The sequence below is a fragment of the Ambystoma mexicanum genome, chromosome 6q, assembly GCF_040938575.1.
Source record: "Ambystoma mexicanum isolate Mex_15411 chromosome 6q, UKY_AmexF1_1, whole genome shotgun sequence".
Lineage (NCBI taxonomy): Eukaryota > Metazoa > Chordata > Amphibia > Caudata > Ambystomatidae > Ambystoma > Ambystoma mexicanum.
Genome location: NC_090937.1, coordinates 36,231,539 through 36,251,760, shown reverse-complemented (window position 1 = coordinate 36,251,760; position 20,222 = coordinate 36,231,539). Strand labels below are relative to the sequence as shown.

Sequence of the window (20,222 nt, the reverse complement as noted above, 5' to 3'; positions counted from 1 at the left end):
GATGTCTTTTTCCCCATAGGGGCCGGGGTCAGAATGCTGAACGAGCATAGACCCGAAACGAGAGTTAAGTTCCGGTAAGTCTTTAATGAGAGTCTTTATTATGTCTTTTCATTCTCTCATTAATTCCACTGTCTTTCTTTTCTGCTTAGGGGCCGGGGTCTGCAGGTGCCTGTATGCGGCAGAGACCCGAAATGAAGTATGACCCAAACAGGTAAGTCTAAATGGAAGCTCTGGCTTTCCTTATGCTCTTCTCACTCTCACCTTTGTTTTCTGTCTTTTTTCCCCAGGTGCCGGGTTGATGCAGCGAATCCGGACGAGCGCCGCTGGCAATGGAGGCTGGCAGCAAAGTGAGTGAAATGCGGCGCGGCAGCGACGGGTGAGTTGACCTTTTAAAATGAAAGTCTTTCCTTTTCAGGATCGCCGACGGGACGACTCTTGGACGAGGTTGAAACAGGTAAGGGCTCTTCTTTTGTCCAATTCTTTCTCCTTCTCCACATGCAGGTGTTTCAGGATGCAGGCGGGCGTGGCAGAAGTCCAGAAGCAGGAGCAGGCACGGTGAGCGTCCAGCTGCTAGATGCAGAACAACGCGAAGCTTGAGTTATTGATCGGGCCTAGTTTAAATAGCCTTTCAAGAAGTCCCAGGTATGTATCCTTCCACTCAGGTATGTATTCTTCCTCAGGCAACACCCGTGTGGTTAAGTAGTTCTAGAGACAAAATAGTCCCATCCAGGCCTCAAGGGGGCCTGGATGTTGCAGCAAGGTCTGCATCAGGTAAGTGTACACCCAAGCACTTAAACACATGTCCTTGATTATGAGCCTGGCGCCTAAGGTGCCAGGACTGGGGTCCAATATGAGCCTGGCGCCTAAGGCGCCAGGATTCAGTCCAAAGGGCCCCGACTTGGGCCCGCTGAGACCTTCCTGGGGGAAATGATGCCTGCCTCTGGGGTTGCTGGGCCCGGCCTGGTTCCTTAGAGGTAGGCATCATGACAGTACCCCCCCTCCAGGCCCCTCCCAAGGTTGTTTCCTCCGGGGGTTTTGGTTTATTCGGGAATCTTCGGTGGAACCTTTGTATTAATCGTGGTGCATGAACATAGTTACTGGGTTCCCAAGATCTTTCCTGAGGTCCATATCCTTTCCAATCAACAAGATAGAAGAGTTTCGACTTAACTATCTTGGAATCTAAAATGTCTTTCACTTCGAATTCTAATTCCCCATCAATTTGGACAGGCTCTGGAGGCTCAGACAGTCTGGTTCCAGGTTGTACTGGTTTTAGAAGTGATGTGTGAAAAACGGGATGAATCCGCATGTTGAATGGTAAATCGAGTTTAAAGGCCACTGGGTTGATTATAGCTTTTTATGGTGTAAGGTCCAATGAATCTGGGGTTGAAAGTTCGAGGTCCTTTGAGAGGTAAATGTCTAGTTGCTAGCCACACCTGGTCTCCTGTTTGGTAAGGAGGTGTTTTACTACGATGTAAGTCTGCGTTTTCTTTGTATTTCTTCTTGGCTTGCTGTAAATGAGAAGTAGCCTCTTTGAAGGCTCGGATAATTGTGGTATGCAGATGATTTACTGCTGGCATTTCCATGGTAGGAGGAGGGTCCAGGTCTGAGGTTCGAGGGTGATGTCCATACAATGTGTAAAAAGGGGTTTGTCCAGTTCCAGAGTGCACAGAGTTATTGTAGGCATATTCTGCGATCCAAAGAATGTCTTTCCAGTTGAACTCAGATTGGTGTAACATACACCGAAGATACTGTTCGAGAGTCTGATTTGTTCTCTCGGTTTGTCCGTCGGTCTGGGTGTGGTGGCTGGTAGATAACCGCACATCGATTTGTGCCAGTTGGCAACATTTCCTCCAAAAATGGGAAATAAATTGGCTTCCTCGATCCGAGACTAGTATGGAAGGGAAACCATGTATGCGAACTATATTCTCCAGAAATTCCTTGGCCAAGATAGAAGCTGAAGGCAATCCTTTTAAGGGGATGAAGTGGGCCATTTTGGAGAACAGATCCACGATTACTAGGATAGTGCTGTAACCACAACAAGGAGGCAGAGCCGTAATGAAGTCCATTGACAAGGTGTGCCATGGTGCTGGTGGAATATCCAGGGGTTGAAGTAGGCCGGCTGGTCTTTGCTTTTGACCCTTGTTTTGGGCGCAAATTCCGCAAGACATCACAAAAGACTTTATGTCTTTTCTCCAAGAAGGCCACCAGAAATGGCGTTTGATTTTTCTTCCGTTTTAGCGATACCAGGATGTCCTTCCATTAATGATTCATGATAATGGGTAATAACCTGTTCTTGCAATTCTTTGCTTGGCAGAAATAACCGTTCCTGGAAGTAGGGTAAATTATCCTTAACGGTGTAATGAGGACCTTTTTGACTCCATTCCTGTAAGGCTGAGGAGTCTACAAGTTGTTTTACTTGAGTTTGGATGTCCTCAATAGTTTGCAATGAAGTTAGGCCTAAGATTCTTTGTTCAGGTATAATTGGCACAGGTTCTAAACTCGAATTGGGTTCTTCCATGCCAATCCGGGATAAGGCGTCCGCTTTACCATTCTTGCAGCGAGGGCGATAGGTAATTACAAAATCAAATTCCGCAAAGAATAGAGCCCATTGGAGTTGTCGTGAAGATTGAGCTTTGGCCGTCTTTAAATACTGCAAATTTCTGTGGTCCGTAATCACGGTGATGGTGTGTCTTGCACCGAGAAGGTAATGACGCCAAGCCTTGAAAGCAGATTTAATAGCCAGTAACTCTTTGTCGGTAATTGCGTAATTAATTTCAGGAGCAGAGAATTTCCTGGACCAAAAGGCTACGGGGTGTAGTTGGTTAGTTTCCGGATCTCTTTGTGACAGGACCGCCCCCATGGCTAAACTGGATGCGTCAGTTTCAACTATATACGGGAGATCAGGATGCGGGTGTTTCAATACAGGTGCGGAGGTGAATTTGGTCTTCAGGTCTTGAAAGGCTTGTTCGGCCTCATGGGTGCATTCGAAACGTTTGTTCTTACGTAAGAGTGCTGTAATGGGCTGAACTATTCGGGAAAACTCTGGGATGAATCTTCGATAGAAATTGGCAAAGCCAAGCATGCTCTGAACCCCCTTCACTGAACTAGGAGATGGCCATTTAAGGATGGCGTCCACCTTTCGTGAATCCATTCGGATTCCCTTGGGAGTCAGGATGAATCCGAGGAATTCGACTTCTGTGTTGTGAAAGACACATTTTTCTAGCTTGGCAAATAGTTTGTGCTGGCGCAATTTCTCAAGAACTGCTCGAACATGTTTTCGGTGATCAGACTCAGAAGAAGAGTACACCAGGATGTCGTCGATGTATACGATGACACAGACATCAATAAGTTCTCGAAGAACATCATTCATGAAGTATTGAAAAGCGGCAGGCGCGTTGCACAAACCAAAGAGCATTACCTGATATTCAAAAAGCCCATATTTGGTGCGGAAAGCCGTCTTCCACTCGTCACCTTCTTTTATTCGCACAAGGTGATAAGCTCCTCGGAGATCAAGCTTAGTGTATACACGAGCATCTTTTACTTGATCAAGAAGTTCTGGGATCAGAGGCAAAGGATAACGGTTCTTAATCGTTATCTGATTAAGGGCACGGTAGTCAATACAAGTCCTAAGGTCACCTTCTTTTTTAGGGATGAAGAACAAAGCGGAAGAGACAGGGGACTTTGACGGGCGAATAAAACCATTGGCAAGGTACTGATCCAAATACTGACGCAAATGCTGGTTTTCAGGTTCAGTGAGAGCATAGATCCTGCTACACGGCGGTTGAGCACCGGGAACTAAATCGATCTGGCAATCGTAAGAACGATGGGGAGGTAACGTGTTAGCCTGTTCTTTCTGAAATACATCCTGGAATTCAAGGTATTCTGCCGGTAGTTGAACAGTGGTGGAAGTTACTGTGGCTAAACTTAAAGCTGGATTTCTTGGATAACAAGTTGGTCCGCAGTCTGGAAAGGTGATTCTCTTTGCTCGCCAGTCTATTTGAGGATTGTGTGTTTCTAACCAAGGAATTCCGAGGATAACTTGGAATTGTGGAGCCTTGATTATGTCAAACACTATCGCTTCCCGATGTCCATCTTGAGTCACTAGTGTCACTTCTGTGGTGGAATGCGTTACCGGCCCAGAAGCTATTTCGGTACCATCAACCGTAGTAATGACTTCCTGGTTAACTTTTGGATGGAGAGGGAGGTTCATCCTAGAGGCCAATTCGCGATCCACGTAGTTCCCAATAGCCCCGCTGTCGATGTATGCCTTGATGGCATGTAACTGTTGGGGCATTTTAGGGTCCACGAGCACCATTGGCAAGACAAAATGCGAGGTCAAAGAGTTTGTTTTCAAGCTCGGCAAGCGGACCTCTACGCTTGTCGGGCTAGGTCGTTTCCCGAATCAGGTTCCATTACACCAACCACCTTTTTAGGTGGTTTTACTGGACAATCACGAAGAAAGTGACCGGAAGCCCTGCAATAGAGGCATAGTTGCTTTTGCCGCCTTCTCTCACGTTCCTTCTGAGTTAACGGCCCCTTCACTCCACCGATTTGCATAGGTTCAGAAACTTCGGTATTCCTAGGGTTAACGTGGGTCCTGATCGGTACTCGGGTTTCATACTTGAACCGATCGGCTTTTCTATTCTGAAGTCTGTGATCCAGTTGTACCACTAAATCTATGTATTCTGGGCAGGCTTGGGGTGGATTCACCACTTGGGCCAGAACGTCTTTTAGCTCTCCGCGCAGACCCCGGTGAAATAAAGGGATTCTTTTATTTTCAGGCCATCCGGTTTCCACCACCAGTCTGTTAAAGGAGGCTATATAAGACAAGAGGTCTTGGTTACCTTGTCGTAAAGATAGCAGTTCGTTGTCAAGGGCCTGTTTCTGAGAGTGTCGAGCGAACAATCTTTCCATTTTGGCCTGAAACCCCTGAAAGTCCTGGAGAATGGGATCATTCTGATTCACCAAAGGAACAGACGAATCGGCAGCACAGCCACTTAGATACGATAACACAAAGGCCACTTTGGTCTGATCATCGGGGAAGGCCCCAGGTCTGCATAAAAAATGTAAGCGGCATTGGTTCATGAAAATGGCATATTTCTTAGGGTCCCCCGCAAAGCGTTCAGGCAGTGCCAAAGGCATGGAACCAGGTAGATTGATCTGTACTGGATTACTCAAACCCAACGAAGTGGAAGGCCCCCCGGAACCAGGTAAAGGCATTTGTCCGGCCTGGGTCTGTAACAATCGTTTGGCCAGGTCATCAGTTCGTTCCTTGGAGAGAATCAGTTCTCTTTTGAGGGCGTTAGTCTCCTGGCGGGTTGAGTGTACCTCTGCCCTTAATTCCCCCAAAAGCTGGGCCAGCTGGTCAGTCTCAGAAGTGTCCATAGAGCCCAGGTGGGAAATGATTGGTAGGCTTCGCGTTCTGTAACGCTCACCTGACTCCCACAGAGGCGCAGACCAGGACTGGAATGAAGTTGCTTCTTCCGGTGAGGCGCCGGACTCAGAGTATGGCAGGGCCGGTTCTTCTGTATGTGAAAAGGGAGGGGCGTTAATGATCTGTGGGGCAATGTGCAGCTTCCCACTCCCTTCACCTCCTGAACGAACCCCCTTTCTGTAATTCCCCTAGAATCTCACCTTTGGTTTTGTGATGGCGAGCTCTCCTTCCTGCTTCTGGTGCAGGGGCGCGTTGAAACCCAGTTAATTCACTGGATTCACTCTCATACATCCATGTTGGTTCTGCTAATGTCCGAGAATAAAAAGTCTCCATTGTCTTTCTTTCAGGTGCAGAACGTGGATCCCGAGAAGAGCGATGAAAACGATGAAGAATGCTCAGGTTAGTGTTCAAAGAATGTTTTTCCTCTGAGTGCAATATTAAACGCTAATGCAGATGTCTTTTTCCCCATAGGGGCCGGGGTCAGAATGCTGAACGAGCATAGACCCGAAACGAGAGGTAAGTTCCGGTAAGTCTTTAATGAGAGTCTTTATTATGTCTTTTCATTCTCTCATTAATTCTGCTGTCTTTCTTTTCCCCTTAGGGGCCGGGGTCTGCAGGTGCCTGTATGCGGCAGAGACCCGAAATGAAGTATGACCCAAACAGGTAAGTCTAAATGGAAGCTCTGGCTTTCCTTATGCTCTTCTCACTCTCACCTTTGTTTTCTGTCTTTTTTCTCCAGGTGCCGGGTTGATGCAGCGAATCTGGACGAGCGCCGCTGCAATGGAGGCTGGCAGCAAAGTGAGTGAAATGCGGCGCGGCAACGACGGGTGAGTTGACCTTTTAAAATGAAAGTCTTTCCTTTTCAGGATCGCCGACGGGACGACTCTTGGACGAGGTTGAAACAGGTAAGGGCTCTTCTTTTGTCCAATTCTTTCTCCTTCTCCACATGCAGGTGTTTCAGGATGCAGGCGGGCGTGGCAGAAGTCCAGAAGCAGGAGCAGGCACGGTGAGCGTCCAGCTGCTAGATGCAGAACAACGCGAAGCGTGAGTTATTGATCGGGCGTGGTTTAAATAGCCTTTCAAGAAGTCCCAGGTATGTATGCTTCCACTCAGGTATGTATTCTTCCTCAGGCCACACCCGTGAGGTTAAGTAGTTCTAGAGACAAAATAGTCCCATCCAGGCCTCAAGGGGGCCTGGATGTTGCAGCAAGGTCTGCATCAGCTAAGTGTACACCCAAGCACTTAAACACATGTCCTCGATTATGAGCCTGGCGCCTAAGGTGCCAGGACTGGGGTCCAATATGAGCCTGGCGCCTAAGGCGCCAGGATTCAGTCCAAAGGGCCCCGACTTGGGCCCGCTGAGACCTTCCTGGGGGAAATGATGCCTGCCTCTGGGGTTGCTGGGCCCGGCCTGGTTCCTTAGAGGTAGGCATCATGACACTAGCCTAACTGAATTGGTTTTTGGTATCACTAGGAGGGGGCAGAGCTTGATCTTAGAGTGCGTGGAGGATGGTAGGATCTAAGTTTGTCCTGTAGATATTAAGGTCTGGTTTTATGCATTGCTCGGTGCGAGATGCATAAGGTTTTGAAGGGCACCCTTCGGCCAACCGGGAGCCAGTGCAGAGTTTTAAGAGCCGGGTAGGTGTGATCCCTTGGGCCAAGAGCTAGTAACAGTTTGCCTGCGGCATTTTGTGCTCTTTGTAGTTTAGTCAGGTGGTACGCATGGACTCGGAGGTAGAGATTGATGCGTTCAGAATGTCTTCCGCCATGGGACAATATCCCGCTATCAGGCTTGAGGTCCCTCGCAAGGCCTGTGGGAAGCAGACCTTGCAAGAGACTGCGCAATAAAGTTGCAGCCCGGCCCCATATCCTGCCAGCCTCGCGAGGGAAAGTCGCAGGCATGGCCCAGACAGACTGCATCTTTCTCTTCAACCTCTTGTGAGGCTTGCAACCCTTGCAAGGAAAACACAAAAGTTGGATTCCCAAAGCCTGCAGCGCAGCCCTAATAAAAGGGTCAGCAGAAAGTTAGCATACCATTTTACTCTCGGCCTGCCTTTCTGTCCCTGCACCAGAGTCTGCTGCCTGGCTGCGGCCGAACAAGGTACACTATCTCCCGCTGCCCATCCACCGAGAGAATCCATCATCTGACAGACAGAGAAGCCAAGGTAAGTCACGTCCGCAATCCACCTTTCTAACAAAGATGAATGCACAATTTGAACTGGTCTAGGTGAACACGCAGTTGACTTCCCTCTTAACCCTGACTCACTGTTAGCCTCGACCAGTTCAAACTACAATTCAAGCAAGACACATTAAAGACATTCTGATGCACTAAAAAAAAAACAGGAAAAAGCAAAAGCGGAACACCCTTCAAGGAAGCATGTTTAATGGAATCAAGCCTCGGCACTGTCTTCTCTGAACCATAAAAAAAGTTATTCTATGTACTTGGGAGGCTTTTTCAGATGTTTCTTCCACACCATGCGCTTTGTCCTGGGTAAGGGCATGCAACATTATGTATGTGTTGTATTTTTTCTTTTCACCTGTGTTATTGCACTGTTTTCAAAATACTTCCAAAGATCTGAGCTAATGTATGATATGATATGATATGTCACTTATAACGCGCCTGTACACATGTGTTTCCACGCGCGACAAGACAAGGGAGGGTACTGAGGGAGGACAAGACAAACAATCTTACTAGGCCTTGTGTCATTAAGATCGTGCAAGTGTACAGTAAAGAATGCACAAATTAACAGGTTTTGAAGGAACAAGAAATGCACGCAACAAATAAAAGTACCTCTGAGCAGGTGAGTCTCCTTGGCCACCACCTCCCAAGCAAATGTTTTGTGTCTAAGGGTGAGTGTTGTTTGGATCCTGAAGGTGGGTCTTGCTCTCAAAGGCCAGAGGACAGTTAGCGAGGAGGGTGTGTGATATATGGCTTCCCTGAAAAACAAGTCTGCTTTCATTGGGGAGGAGGAGGCTTATGTTTTTACTCTTGGGTGTGAGCCAAGCCACTGCTCTAAGCCCATAAAATGACCAGTGGCCTGAGATGGAGGCTCTGTCAAGTGCATGTGTGTGATGCATGGTGAGAAAGGCTTCTGGGACACTGGTCAGGGAAATTTTCGGTTGTGTTCTTCTGGCTCGCTTTCCCCTTCGGCGTCACTTGCCCCACGTGGGGCCTATATCCCTCCGATCCTAGCATGTGCTCCTCCCGGGGCATAAGGCTATGCAAGGTCACCCATCTCCTACTTTATTCATGGCTATGTAATGGCTGCAAAGTATTGCTTTGCCTGACATATGTACTGGGATGCTAGTGCACTTGAAAATATACCTCAACACCTAACCTTTTGTTCATTGCCCTAATTAAGGGTCCAATTAATAATGACTTTCAACTTTGATGTGTAATAACTTAACGAATTTACCAAGCATACTGTGTTGCAATATGCACTTAGTTATATAGGCCAGATCACTCCTGAGCATTCTCTTCTTACTGTGCTTCTCTAGGCCACACCCATCAATTCTTAGTCAACGCCCACCAATTCCTAGACCACACCCATCACTTTGAGCCACACCCCCAAATGAGAGCCTCCTCTGAATTTCGCACCCCACTTAAAGCACTGACAGTAGGGTCATCCAAGCACCTCATCTCTATCTAGTGCCAGGGAGGTTGTTTGTGCAGAAATTTTGCATGGCACATCTGAAAGGAATGCTGTGGGATGGCGAGGGCCTGGTAAGAGTGGGTGGGGGACTGAGGGGTTAGCAGTGTGGTAATAATTGTGGTTTTAAACGGGTACTGTGCTTTGCTATTGGGGATATGCATGCAAGAAAAGCTTTCTTGGATTCGCCTAAAAAAGGTTTTGTTGTGCCTAGTTGTGTAGCAATGCCGCCGCAGTTCAGTGAATTGTATGGCAGGGCCTGTGTTCGTGTCCAGCCTCTGGAAGTTGTGTTTAATCGAAGGAGACACTCATGCTGGGCTTTGGATTGTTGGTGTGACTGCATTTAAGCATAAAAGGTTTTTGTGTCCGTCCTCAAACGGGCCCGCGGTACGAGTGTGTCATATGTGTCCAACGTTTGTTAACAGAGATTATGTGTGTGAGTCCAATTGTTACCAGTGCAATAGCTACGCATCCCATCATGTTGTTTGGGTGTTCCTGGGGTAAGTGGGTGCTGTCAGAGGTTCTTCAGGATCAGTTCTTTGGAAAGGGAACTGCATTCCCCAAGCAACACACCCCCAAGTAACAGTCAGGTACCCCACTCCCTCCTTCGGGGTTGCATTCCCTAAATCACATCTCCTCTTTCGAGGCTCTCTTAATGAGTGACATTTTGCCTGCAAGCGTCGACACAACCCCCACTACCGAGCAGCGCACTACGCCAGCCATATAGATGTAATTAGCTCATTCACGCGCACACACGACAAGAAACAGCTCGACTGCAACCACACAAAAGGCCGCCACAACATACTCCAGAGTCTTTTGTTTCTATAGTCAGTGCCCGAGTCGGTGGGTGACGGAAGGCATCACAGATACATAACCCCCCACATCAATGCGAAGAAACCCCGCGATCACACGAGAGATAAAGAGCACAGAGACCAGCATCCATGCAGTTCCCCACACACAGCCTGTGGACAGCATGGGCGACCCTGCGAAGTCCGTGACTGTCTTACCTTGCATGTTCTCCAGCGCGCCGCTAATCACCTCGCAGCCTGACATGTCGCTCTCACGCCAGCCGGCGGTGTGCCTCCAACGGGGCCCGTGTCCTGCACCGGCTTCCTGGCTCGCTCGTTCAGGCCACGTGGGCCGGAGAGTTGTGACTGCACACAATGGCCTGTAAGCCCCCCTTGACTGAAGTTTACTTGGCCGGGGCTGACAGAAGCTGTTTTCAGGATAAGGTCACGCCCACTGGGCCCTAACCATAACAAACGGCTCCACAAAGGAGGGGATTACACAGTTTAGAAGCCAGCCTTTGAAATACTTAACTTACTCGACTGTCACTGCTGTCCTCAGATTCCAAAGCAAACACAAAGCCACTACTCACTGTCTTATCGGCGCCTTCCCCTAGTTTATTACAGTTCCCCATCGACTCTTACACTGATTTACAACCTACTAAACATTTTAATCAGGCATGGTTTGTGCTCTCTTCGTAATTTCCACTCTATCAACGTCTTCTGCACAGATGCAGGCTGGCCGGTCATATAGGGCAATGCCCGAATCAAAAACACAAAATGCTAACGTGGGCCAGCTTTTTAGATCAAAGTGGCCGACTTTTATGGCCAATGTGGGCCAGTTTCATTAATTACTTCACCATGCAGCTAGTAGTTTTGATCTGTGTTGCTGAATAAATATTCTTTACAATACACAATTTGCATCACATGTTATCAAAAACCCTTGTGGTGTCTGTCACAAAAGGGATGGATTGCCATTTGCAACTGTGGGCGACTTTTTCATTGGTGCCCGAGACAGTTTTATTCCCCAGTCCGACCCTGCACAGATGTTGTTTTAATCTCCATCTGCAATGCTCTCTTCTGAAATACTTTCCTTACCGAGCCCTCCGCTCATCTTCCTCCAACTCTCTGCGGGTGAGACGGTTCCTCAAGCAGAGACTTGCGGGGGGAGATCTTTATTCACTGCATGTGCTTCTCTCTGGAACAGCCTACCTGCCTCTCTCCGTCTTGAGCCGGATCACCTTAAGTTCCGGAAACTCCTCAAGATTTTGCTTTTCGCCGCCTCCTTTTCTGTGCCTCTTCCCTGTTACCCACCCTTTTCTGCTCTGTCACTCTCTCTCCTCTACTTCTGCTCAGTTTCGCTGACTGGTTGCCTGGTGTACCTTCAGAGCCTCACAAGTGCCAAGCTTTCCTTGCAAGTCTCCTGCACTTGCCCCCCGGCCTTGCACTTGCTGCAGCATTACCACACTTAGGTTACAACCCATGCAAGTGGTAGCTCTCTGCACTTAACCCATGTTCTGACGGAACTGGGCGCACTTGGTCACTATTGCCCCCCACCGCCCACTCACTTCCTTTTCTGTGATCTGAATGTACCATGCCTAGTAAGTTTGTTTGCTTGTCTTGTCTTCCTTATGTCTTCCCCTCCCATTCATGGAGGCGCTTTGAAACACCTGTGTATAATCACATAATAAATAAACAATCAATCAATCAACCCAGTGTGATCAGCAGTGCTGTACCACATAGTTATGCAACTCTGGGTTGTAAAATGCTGTGTTATGTTTTGTTAGTTGTGTTTAGTCTTTTTATATATGTCATATTCTAGCATCATTGTAGTGCTCAGAGTAGGGTCACCAGGCATTGTGGTTTTGGGACCGCTATAATCGCCACTGCCTCCCTGTTTATGTTCACTGGCACAACCGTATGCACTCTAAAAGACTTGCCTTCCCAAAGATAGTCCCCCCCCACATTGCAAGGGCACTCTTTAGGCAGCTGTACCGGTGAAAATATTCCCAAAATGTTATGTTTGCGATGTTGAGTGACGCTTGTTACAATGCATCAACCTGAGGGTAGCCAAGGTTCCAATACTGGTTGCATGGGGAGAACGTAAATGGCATTTCCATGTAAAGCATGCACTGCGGGGCTCAGTTGCTCCTCGGCGCTGCAACATGCATAGTCATGTGGTTACACAGACTTTGGGAAGCAGCATGGGAAGCAGCACACTCCACAAGTAAAAAGATGGGCATTGTAAGTAGCTGTCATGATGCCTACCTCCAAGGTGCCAGACAAGACCCAGCTACCCCAGAGGCAGACATCATGTCTTCAAGGGAAGTCACAACAGCCTCAAGTAGGGGCTCTTTGGACTCAGTCCTGGCGCCTTTGGCGCCAGGCTCATATTGGGCCACAGTCCTGGCGCCATAGGCGCCAGGCTCATAAAAGGGGACTTTGTGTTAAAGGTGCTTAGTGTTAACTTACCTGATGCAGACCATGCTGCAACATCCAGGCCTTCTGAGGCCTGAATGGGACTACTTTATCTTTGGAACTACTTAACCACACGGGTGTGGTCAGGGGAGGAATACATACCTGAGAGGAAGGATACATACCTGGAACTACTTTGAAGGCTATTTAAGCCACGCCCAAGCAGCAACTCACGCTTCGCGTCGTTCTGCATCTAGCAGCTGGACGCTCACCGTGTTTGCTCCTGCATTCTGTCTTCTGCCACTCCTGCCAGCATCCTGGAACACCTGCAAAGAGAGAAGAGAAGAGAAAAGGGTAAAGAAGAGTCCTTACCTGCTAAATCCGCATTCCGGGGACATCTCGCCGACGGTCCTGAAAAGGAAGACATCCATTTAAAAGCACATCGCATCGATTGCTGCAGCGCCGCATCTCACTCACCTGTACAAGGTACCACCACGTTCTACGGCGACATCTGGACTCGCAGCCACATCACCGCGCCTAGGGAGAAAAAGACAAGAATAAAGGTGAGAGGGGAAAGAAAACAAGGAAACCTTAATTTCCATTACAAAGCTTACCTGTTGGGTTATTCCAACTTCATTTCGGGTCGGTGCCGCATCCTGGCATTTCCGGACCCCGGCCCCTAAGGGGAAAAAGAGACATCAGCGTTAGTGGGCGCATGAAAAGACGTTACCTAACGCCCATTAAAGACTTACCTGATTTCTTTTGGATTGATCTTTGTTTCGGGTCGGTGCCGCATCCAGGCATTTCCGGACCCCGCCCCTATGGGGAAAAAAGACATCAGCGTTAGTGGGCGCATGAAAAGACATTACCCAAACGCCCATTAAAGACTTACCTGATTTCTTCTGGATTGAGCTTCGTTTCGGGTCGGTGCCGCATCCAGGCATTTCCGGACCCCGGCCCCTATGGGGAAAAAAGACATCAGCGTTAGTGAGCGCATTGATACAAGGACACTGAGAGAACTCTCATCAAGCTCACCAGAGTCTCATTCTTCGGTTCCACAGCTCTTCTCGGAATAGTTTCCGCACCTGAAAAAGAGACAACAAACAATTATTATTGCAGAATCATACTCATTAACAGAATCCTTACGGTACTATACCGGGAAAACAAAACTTGAACCCTCTACAATCAAAATCCCAGTGAAGTAACTGGATACAACGCGCCCCTGCATGAGAAGCAGGATGGAGAGTTCAACCTTTCAAACCCTAAGGTGAGACTTCACGTGGGGGTCGCAGGAGGGTTACGTAGAGGGGTGAGAAGGGAGCGGGAGGCTTATACTTTCTCCCGCAGATTGTTAATACTCCCTTTTTACATACAGAAAGATATTCCTGTGGGCCAGACAAGCCAGATTCGAAGGTCCGGTCCAGTCCATCTTCTGGGTCCTGCGCTTCACCATAGAAGAAGCATCAACAGTCCAAACCAGACCTGCGCCTCCGTGGGAGTCAGGTGAGCGTAACAGTAGCACAGGGAGTGTTTGTGGGATGGGGTGGACAACAGATGATTGTTTATAATGTTATAATGACATCGTCATAATGTATTGTTTTTCCTGCCGGTTGAACACAGAATGATGAATGGATGGATGGACGGACAAAAGAAGCTGTGTGAGGGCTCGTGGGGGCCCATTTCAACATGATGTTTGTGGCCCTGTGTCTACAGGAGGGGCAAACAGTCTGAGACACCCCGGGGTGCTTACATTACAACAGAGAAAGAGAAAAGCATGGAGGTGCTAAAACTGTTGATTATGACAGGATGCCAGGGAGGGGGACATTTGTGGGTGGGGGCTGAAACATTAAAATATCCACTAAGAAGCTGTTTGTCAATAAGGTGCTGTAGTGTGATAAAGCTGAAGAAAACGGTGTAAAAAGTCAACTAGTTGTTATGAATTTTGCTTTATACTGGGAGTGCGAGGTTGGTCTGAAGGACTCAGCAAACAAGAGCCTGTAATTTATGCACTGAAAAACCATAACAATGCCAACATGGGGCAGCTGCAAGGGAGCTCCACTGAGGCTTGGGGCTGATTAAAAAAAAAAATGGAAAGGCCCTGATGCTGCCCCTGGATATATGGGTGGGTGGATGTATGGTAAAGTGTGGGGGAAAAGAAAACAAAGAATGAGAGAAAGAAAGAAGTGGGGGGCAGGTGCAGACTGTGGGCTGGATCAACATGCGTCTCTGGAGAGGTGATTGGTGTCTTGCAGGGGCATATTTAGGGTTGTCCTCCTAGGGTAACAAATCTACGGGCCGTCACAGATGACTTACCAGAAGGTGGTAAACATTACACATAGTCTTTTCTTTTTACTTCCATTTCCCAAAATCTGTTAGGAGTGGGACAAGGAAGGCAGATTTTGGAGTTCCAAACCAACTCCCATATTTGAGCGTTTAAGCGGCAAGCAATCCAGCAAGTGGCACGGTGCGGAGGACCCCGCCACACCAGGTTTGGGTCATTGAGTGGTGGGTGAATTAAAAGAAATTTGATAGTGTTTGCTCTTGAATGTTTTGGGTGGGTGAGTCGGTCTGTGCCTGTGTAGCTAATGCAGTGAGAGTGGATGTCTCGGGAGGATGGAAGCAAGAGGCCACGGAGCAACACAGGTTTTATCCCTGGTCCACGCTTACAAACCTCTGGGTATTAAGCACTTAATAAATAACTTATCATATCGTATCATATAAGAGAAGGTGAATGAGTGAGTGACTGGTGGGTGAAAGAGTAGGAATGTTATAGTGCATATTTGCTCTGGGTGGGTGGGTGTGTGCCTGTGTGGAGAATGCAGTGAGAGTAGATGTAAGAGAAGTTTTATGTGTGAGTGACTGGTGGGTGAATGAGTATGAATGTGATAGTGTGTGATAGAATGTTCAGGATGGGTGGGTGCGTGCCTGTGTTGAGGATGAAATTTGAGTGGACGCGAGAGAAGGTGAATGAGTGTGACTGGAAACACAGGTGTTAGACGCATCTGAAGGCTGTGTGTCATCACTTACCGTGATATGATATGCTATGCTATGATATGATATGGCATTTATAACGTGCCTGTGCACAGGTGCTTCAAGGCGCGACGAGGCAAGGGAGGGGAACAAAGGGAGGACAGACAATGCTCCTACTAGGCCAGGTGTCATTCAGAATGCGCAAGTGCGTGGGAGGGGGGGGTGGAACAGTGCAATACAAGAAGATAACAATAAGTAGCGGCCAGCAAGTGGCTAGTGCAAGGGTAAGTGCGGACATCCATTGTCAGGGGCTGGTAGAGAGACTGTAGGGATACAGAAACAGTCCCCAAGTGCAGGGTTTTCCAGGGGGGGCAGTGCAGGTGTGAGACACTGGCAGGTAAGGGACCTGGTCCCGAGATCAGAGTGTGTCCAGGTAGCCATTGTAGTTCAGGTTTCAGCCAGGAGGTCAGCAGAGGAGAGGAGGACAAAAGGCAAAAGCAAAGAAGAAAAGTTTTGAGGTGCTTCCGAAACCGGGTATGGTTCTCCTGAAGTTTAAAGGGGGAGCTAGGCTGTTCCAGAGGGAGGCACCAGCCGAAGAAAGAGATCTACCACAAACTCATTGCTTGGAGAAGAGACTGACCCTAAGGGAGTTGGAGGGGGATGAGCGAAGAGCTCAAGAAGGAAGATATTTAGGAAGAGAGAGTTGAAGGTATTGAGGACCCCGGCCCCAGAAGGCCTTGTGGAGGATGCAGAAAGTTTTGAACTTGTCACTTGGGGTGGGGTCAAATTACATCACGTCCTGTGATTTCATAAGAGGTCAAGGGTCGTGTGATGTCACATGCGCTACACCCCGCATTTTGGTGAAATGACGTCCCTGACTGCAGGAAGAGATTACATTTTCACAATCGCAAAATGAACAGTTTCTATTGTTACCCTGTTTTATGTAATGGAAAAGCATGTAATAGCAATCAGAGGAAAATCACCAACGTTTTTTTCATGCTTACAGTTACAGCCATATCCGTGCAGTTCGTATCCAGGAGCAGTGCTGAACATGGAAATTATTTACTCAGGTAGCTAACTAGTAATGTGGATGTATGTTTCATGTTATGCTGTGTTATGTTTTGCTATGCCAAAACTCTCATATATCCTGGTTTCTTCCGTGGAATTCTGAGACTTATAGATTTTTCTTTTCCATGTTACATATAGGACTAAATGTCAGACTACAAATTTTATTAGCATTCTTGGAGGGTGCGGCAGCCAATCAGCTTGTTCCAAACCGGGCTGAATCTAACAATGCAAGGCAGGAGTTTGGAGCAATCAAAGTAGTCTTCGCACCCACTATGCATCCTTCGCTGCTGTTTTCCTTCCTCCCCTGCCTTCCGCCTCCAAATCCAGCCCCTCAACGCCCCCTCACTACATCCAAAACTCTTTACCTGAAAAGGGCTCCTCCTCTCCGGGCACACCATCTGCTTGGCTTTCTGTTCAAGTCATGGAAATGGAAGAAGGGCTCAGAGCAGAGCCCCGCATTCCATTTCTATGGCAATCTTGACTCTCTCCGGCCACAGTTGCGAACAAAAACGCAAAGCCATTTTTTTTGCAATGACTATTAGCACCTTGAGTTTTGCCTCTGGTTGCTAATACCAATAATTACATATTCTGCAGGCTTCACTAGCCCGGTAACGTCAATGGGGCCCAGCTTTAAGGCCTGGCCATTACCGGCTGGTGAAGCACGCAGAACACGTTATCACTGCTAATATCATTGAAATTATGACTGGAGAAATCCAACCCTATCTCTACCTAGGCCAGGGGTCTGGAACATGTTGCAGTCCAATTGTTTTGGATTATGACCCTCCAGTAATCCCTCACCATTGATGTTGCTGGGTTGGGTTGAAGGGGCTTTAAATCCTAAACATCTGGACAGCCCAAGATAAACACATTGAGAGAGGACCATGACTTCAAAGACCTAAGGAGCATGCAGCTTTTTAAAATTAAATATTCATTGCGGGTAGAATGGATATTAGAGACTTGTACCATTGCACACAATCTCAGGTGACAATCTATGATAAAGTGAAGGACAGTGCTATGTATTCTTAAGAAAATGACATCATTGGTTGTTTCTCCATCGTCTTCAGTCATTTGTGTTAATCCATCGCAGAGCACTGAGGAGAGTGCTGACACAGCAAGGCACAATGCATCAACTTCAAGAAGAAACTGGACCAATAATTATGAAATTGTTTCTCCCTTGTTACCAGCTGGTTAGATAGCTCAACGGGCTGAGTGCTCGTGATCTGCAGGTTGCAGGTTTGAATCCCGGCAAGGCCAACTCAGCCTTTCATCCTTCTAAGGTCAATAAATGAGTACCAATTTCGGTTGGGCGATATTGTATGTAAATATGTGCTCTGTAAAGTACTTTGGCTTAAGGCGCTATATAAATAACACATCATTACCTTCGCAAAACATTCAAATCTGATATATACGGCCCCACACTAGAAAGGAAATATTCACTGTACCCACTTCATGAGTAGGAATAACTTAAGAAATGGTAGACAGATGAAAGTCTAGTAGTCATTGAAAAATGTTGGGCGATTGACAATGCCTAGGCCCACGACCATGCAATACATATATCTGTAGCAACAGGACACTGTTTTAGATAATGTATAGGCAAGCACATAATTGAGTGAGGTTTTATTTAAGACAAACGTGTGTGGGTGGTATTAACCGAGTTGAGTCACTGCCAGGTGAATGGCAAAGTAAAACAAGCATTAGCAGTGCCAACAGTTTTGGCTTTTGTGGAGGCATCGGAAAGGCAGCTGCCAGGCACTGCCATAGTGATATTAACCGGCCATCAATAGCAGCAGCTTCAAAACAGTGCAAACACCTGGGCATTTAATACAGCGCCTGGCAAATGCTTAATACTTATACACAAGCCAAAACTGTTGGCTTTGCCAATGACTTCATTGAAGGACAGGCAGAGTGGGTATGAATAGAGTGGCAGCTCCAATTAAGTCATTTACTCTCAGATGACTGTTTTGAAGAAAACAATGGCAGGCACTCCAAGCACAAAGTTTGAGGGTATGGGTTGATAAAACTAGCTCAAAGAGATCCCAGGAAGGTGTGTTTTGGGTGAGCGTGAGCCCTGGGCAGTGAATGGGTAGGGAATAATCAAACAACGCCTAAATAACTATCAATTAGACTATTGTGAATTAATGATTCTCGAGACGATGATGTCGTATGGAACATCAATTATTTGGAAAGCAGAAACAAGTAATGTACCCCATCTCCCTGAAACCCCTTTTCTGACATGGTGTGTAGTATTTGCTGCACACTACCATGTTCAAAAGTAAGACTTGTTTAGATCTTGGGTTTGTGAGTTCCAGTCCAAGAGATTTTTGACTTTGTGGGACATTCTTGGAAAACGATCCCTGCTTTCACACAATATGAACAGATTGCTTCCACCTCTTCCTTTCATTCTCTTCGTCACTAAAGGGAATCTTGATCCCACACCTCCAACCAGCATGGGTTTCTAGGATGCATCACCAAGGATCCCAGTTACTTTTTCTGTTTCAGTTTATCAAACCCAGATTTAAGGGTACCTTTGTATCATAAACATTTTCATGCAGATAAACAACGGTATAATAAAAGCAGCATATACATTAACTTGGTACAACTACTGGAAGCAATAGTCTGAGTTAAAAACAGCTTTGAGTTTGTTGTGTGATCCACAATAACATATGGTTGTGTTTTTTCTTTCTAAGGTAACTTGGATTCTCTTACCAAGGAGTTAAGCTCATCTAAATAGGATAATGGACCCATGTTGCCTCTCCATAGACATAAATACCTCCTTATGAATGGTCTATACAATGGAATGCCTACTGAACATTTTACAGAACTCTTTTTGACATGTATCAACATTTTCTTTTTTTTCTTTTATTTGAATTAATTGAATTAACAATTTTTTCAAAAAGGACGTTTAAAGATGAGTTCAGGGGGGTGTCTTTCATCAAAGTCTCCTGAACATCTGGATGTTAAACAAGGTTTGATATAATAGACTTCATCACGGAGACCGAGGCGATGGTTGTTTTGGTTTGCTCTCCACATATGAGTGTCTTCCAACGATCATCTGTGTCCATTGTTGTGTGGTTGTTCAATACTCCCATCTCTTGCAAGTCATCAACAAGTGCTTAATCGACTCAGTCTCTTCAGTTGGTGCACAAAACCGGCAGGTTTTGAAGGTAGATCTTCCTTGAATGTAGTTGATTTCATTAGTCTTTAACAGATTTAATCTCATTCTGAGGAAGGTGTCTCTGAATGACCTATCCAGAAATCTCTGCAGGTAGCCTCTCTGATGGTTCAATTTTATTGGGATTGCAGGCAGGTTCACCACTAGACTACTTTGACTTGCTTTCTCAGTTGTTTTGATCCAGTCAAGTTCGAAGAGCATTTTCCTGATTCACAGTGGGTTCGTGACCAGATCCTTTCTGAGCAACCGACTTCCTCTAGTGTTGTTTGGCGGCTGCTAACCCAAGTGTTCTGGACCCTGTTTGAGATTTTAGAGATTTCATCATCAATCACTTCAAATATTGATGCGCAGAAAGGAGACCGTTTTTCGGTACAAGTTTAATGCCTTCCATTCCACGATCGCTTCCAGTGAGGTTAGAGCTAGCTCGTTTATAATTTGAACAGTTCCAGCTGAATTTTGTAATTTTAGGACGGATCGCCAGAACTTACCTTTCATTGTTGTCCATATTTCTATCGGCATGTGGATCAAACCTTCGGCTCCATATGTTATGGTCAGAGCCACCTTGTTCCTGTAGAAGTTAACTAGGCCGATGATGGAGAATCTTCCAAATCTTTTATCCATCAACCGACCCTGTCTTATCAAGACTGTGATCTTGTTCTTTAGTAAGTCTTGTGCCGGTACCTCTGTGGGGCTGTTGTTGAAAGTAACACCAAGGTATCTGATGGAAT

At 46.9% G+C, this 20,222-nt stretch overlaps 1 protein-coding gene across 7 annotated transcripts in view; it reads right to left on the bottom strand.

The window, feature by feature from the left end:
* The window catches only part of ARHGAP24 (Rho GTPase activating protein 24), a 1,622,143-nt gene that overhangs the window by 346,548 nt on the left and 1,255,373 nt on the right, over positions 1-20,222 (bottom strand). Inside the window, exon 1 of one of the 7 annotated variants that reach the window (XM_069630410.1) lies at positions 10,092-10,112. The exons of the other annotated variants lie outside the window; for them this stretch is intronic. Within the exon in view, the coding sequence (XP_069486511.1) occupies positions 10,092-10,098 (7 nt within the window). The 5' untranslated portion in view covers positions 10,099-10,112. Of the gene's footprint in view, positions 1-10,091; positions 10,113-20,222 lie in introns of those variants that run through there. 7 annotated transcript variants of the gene reach the window in all.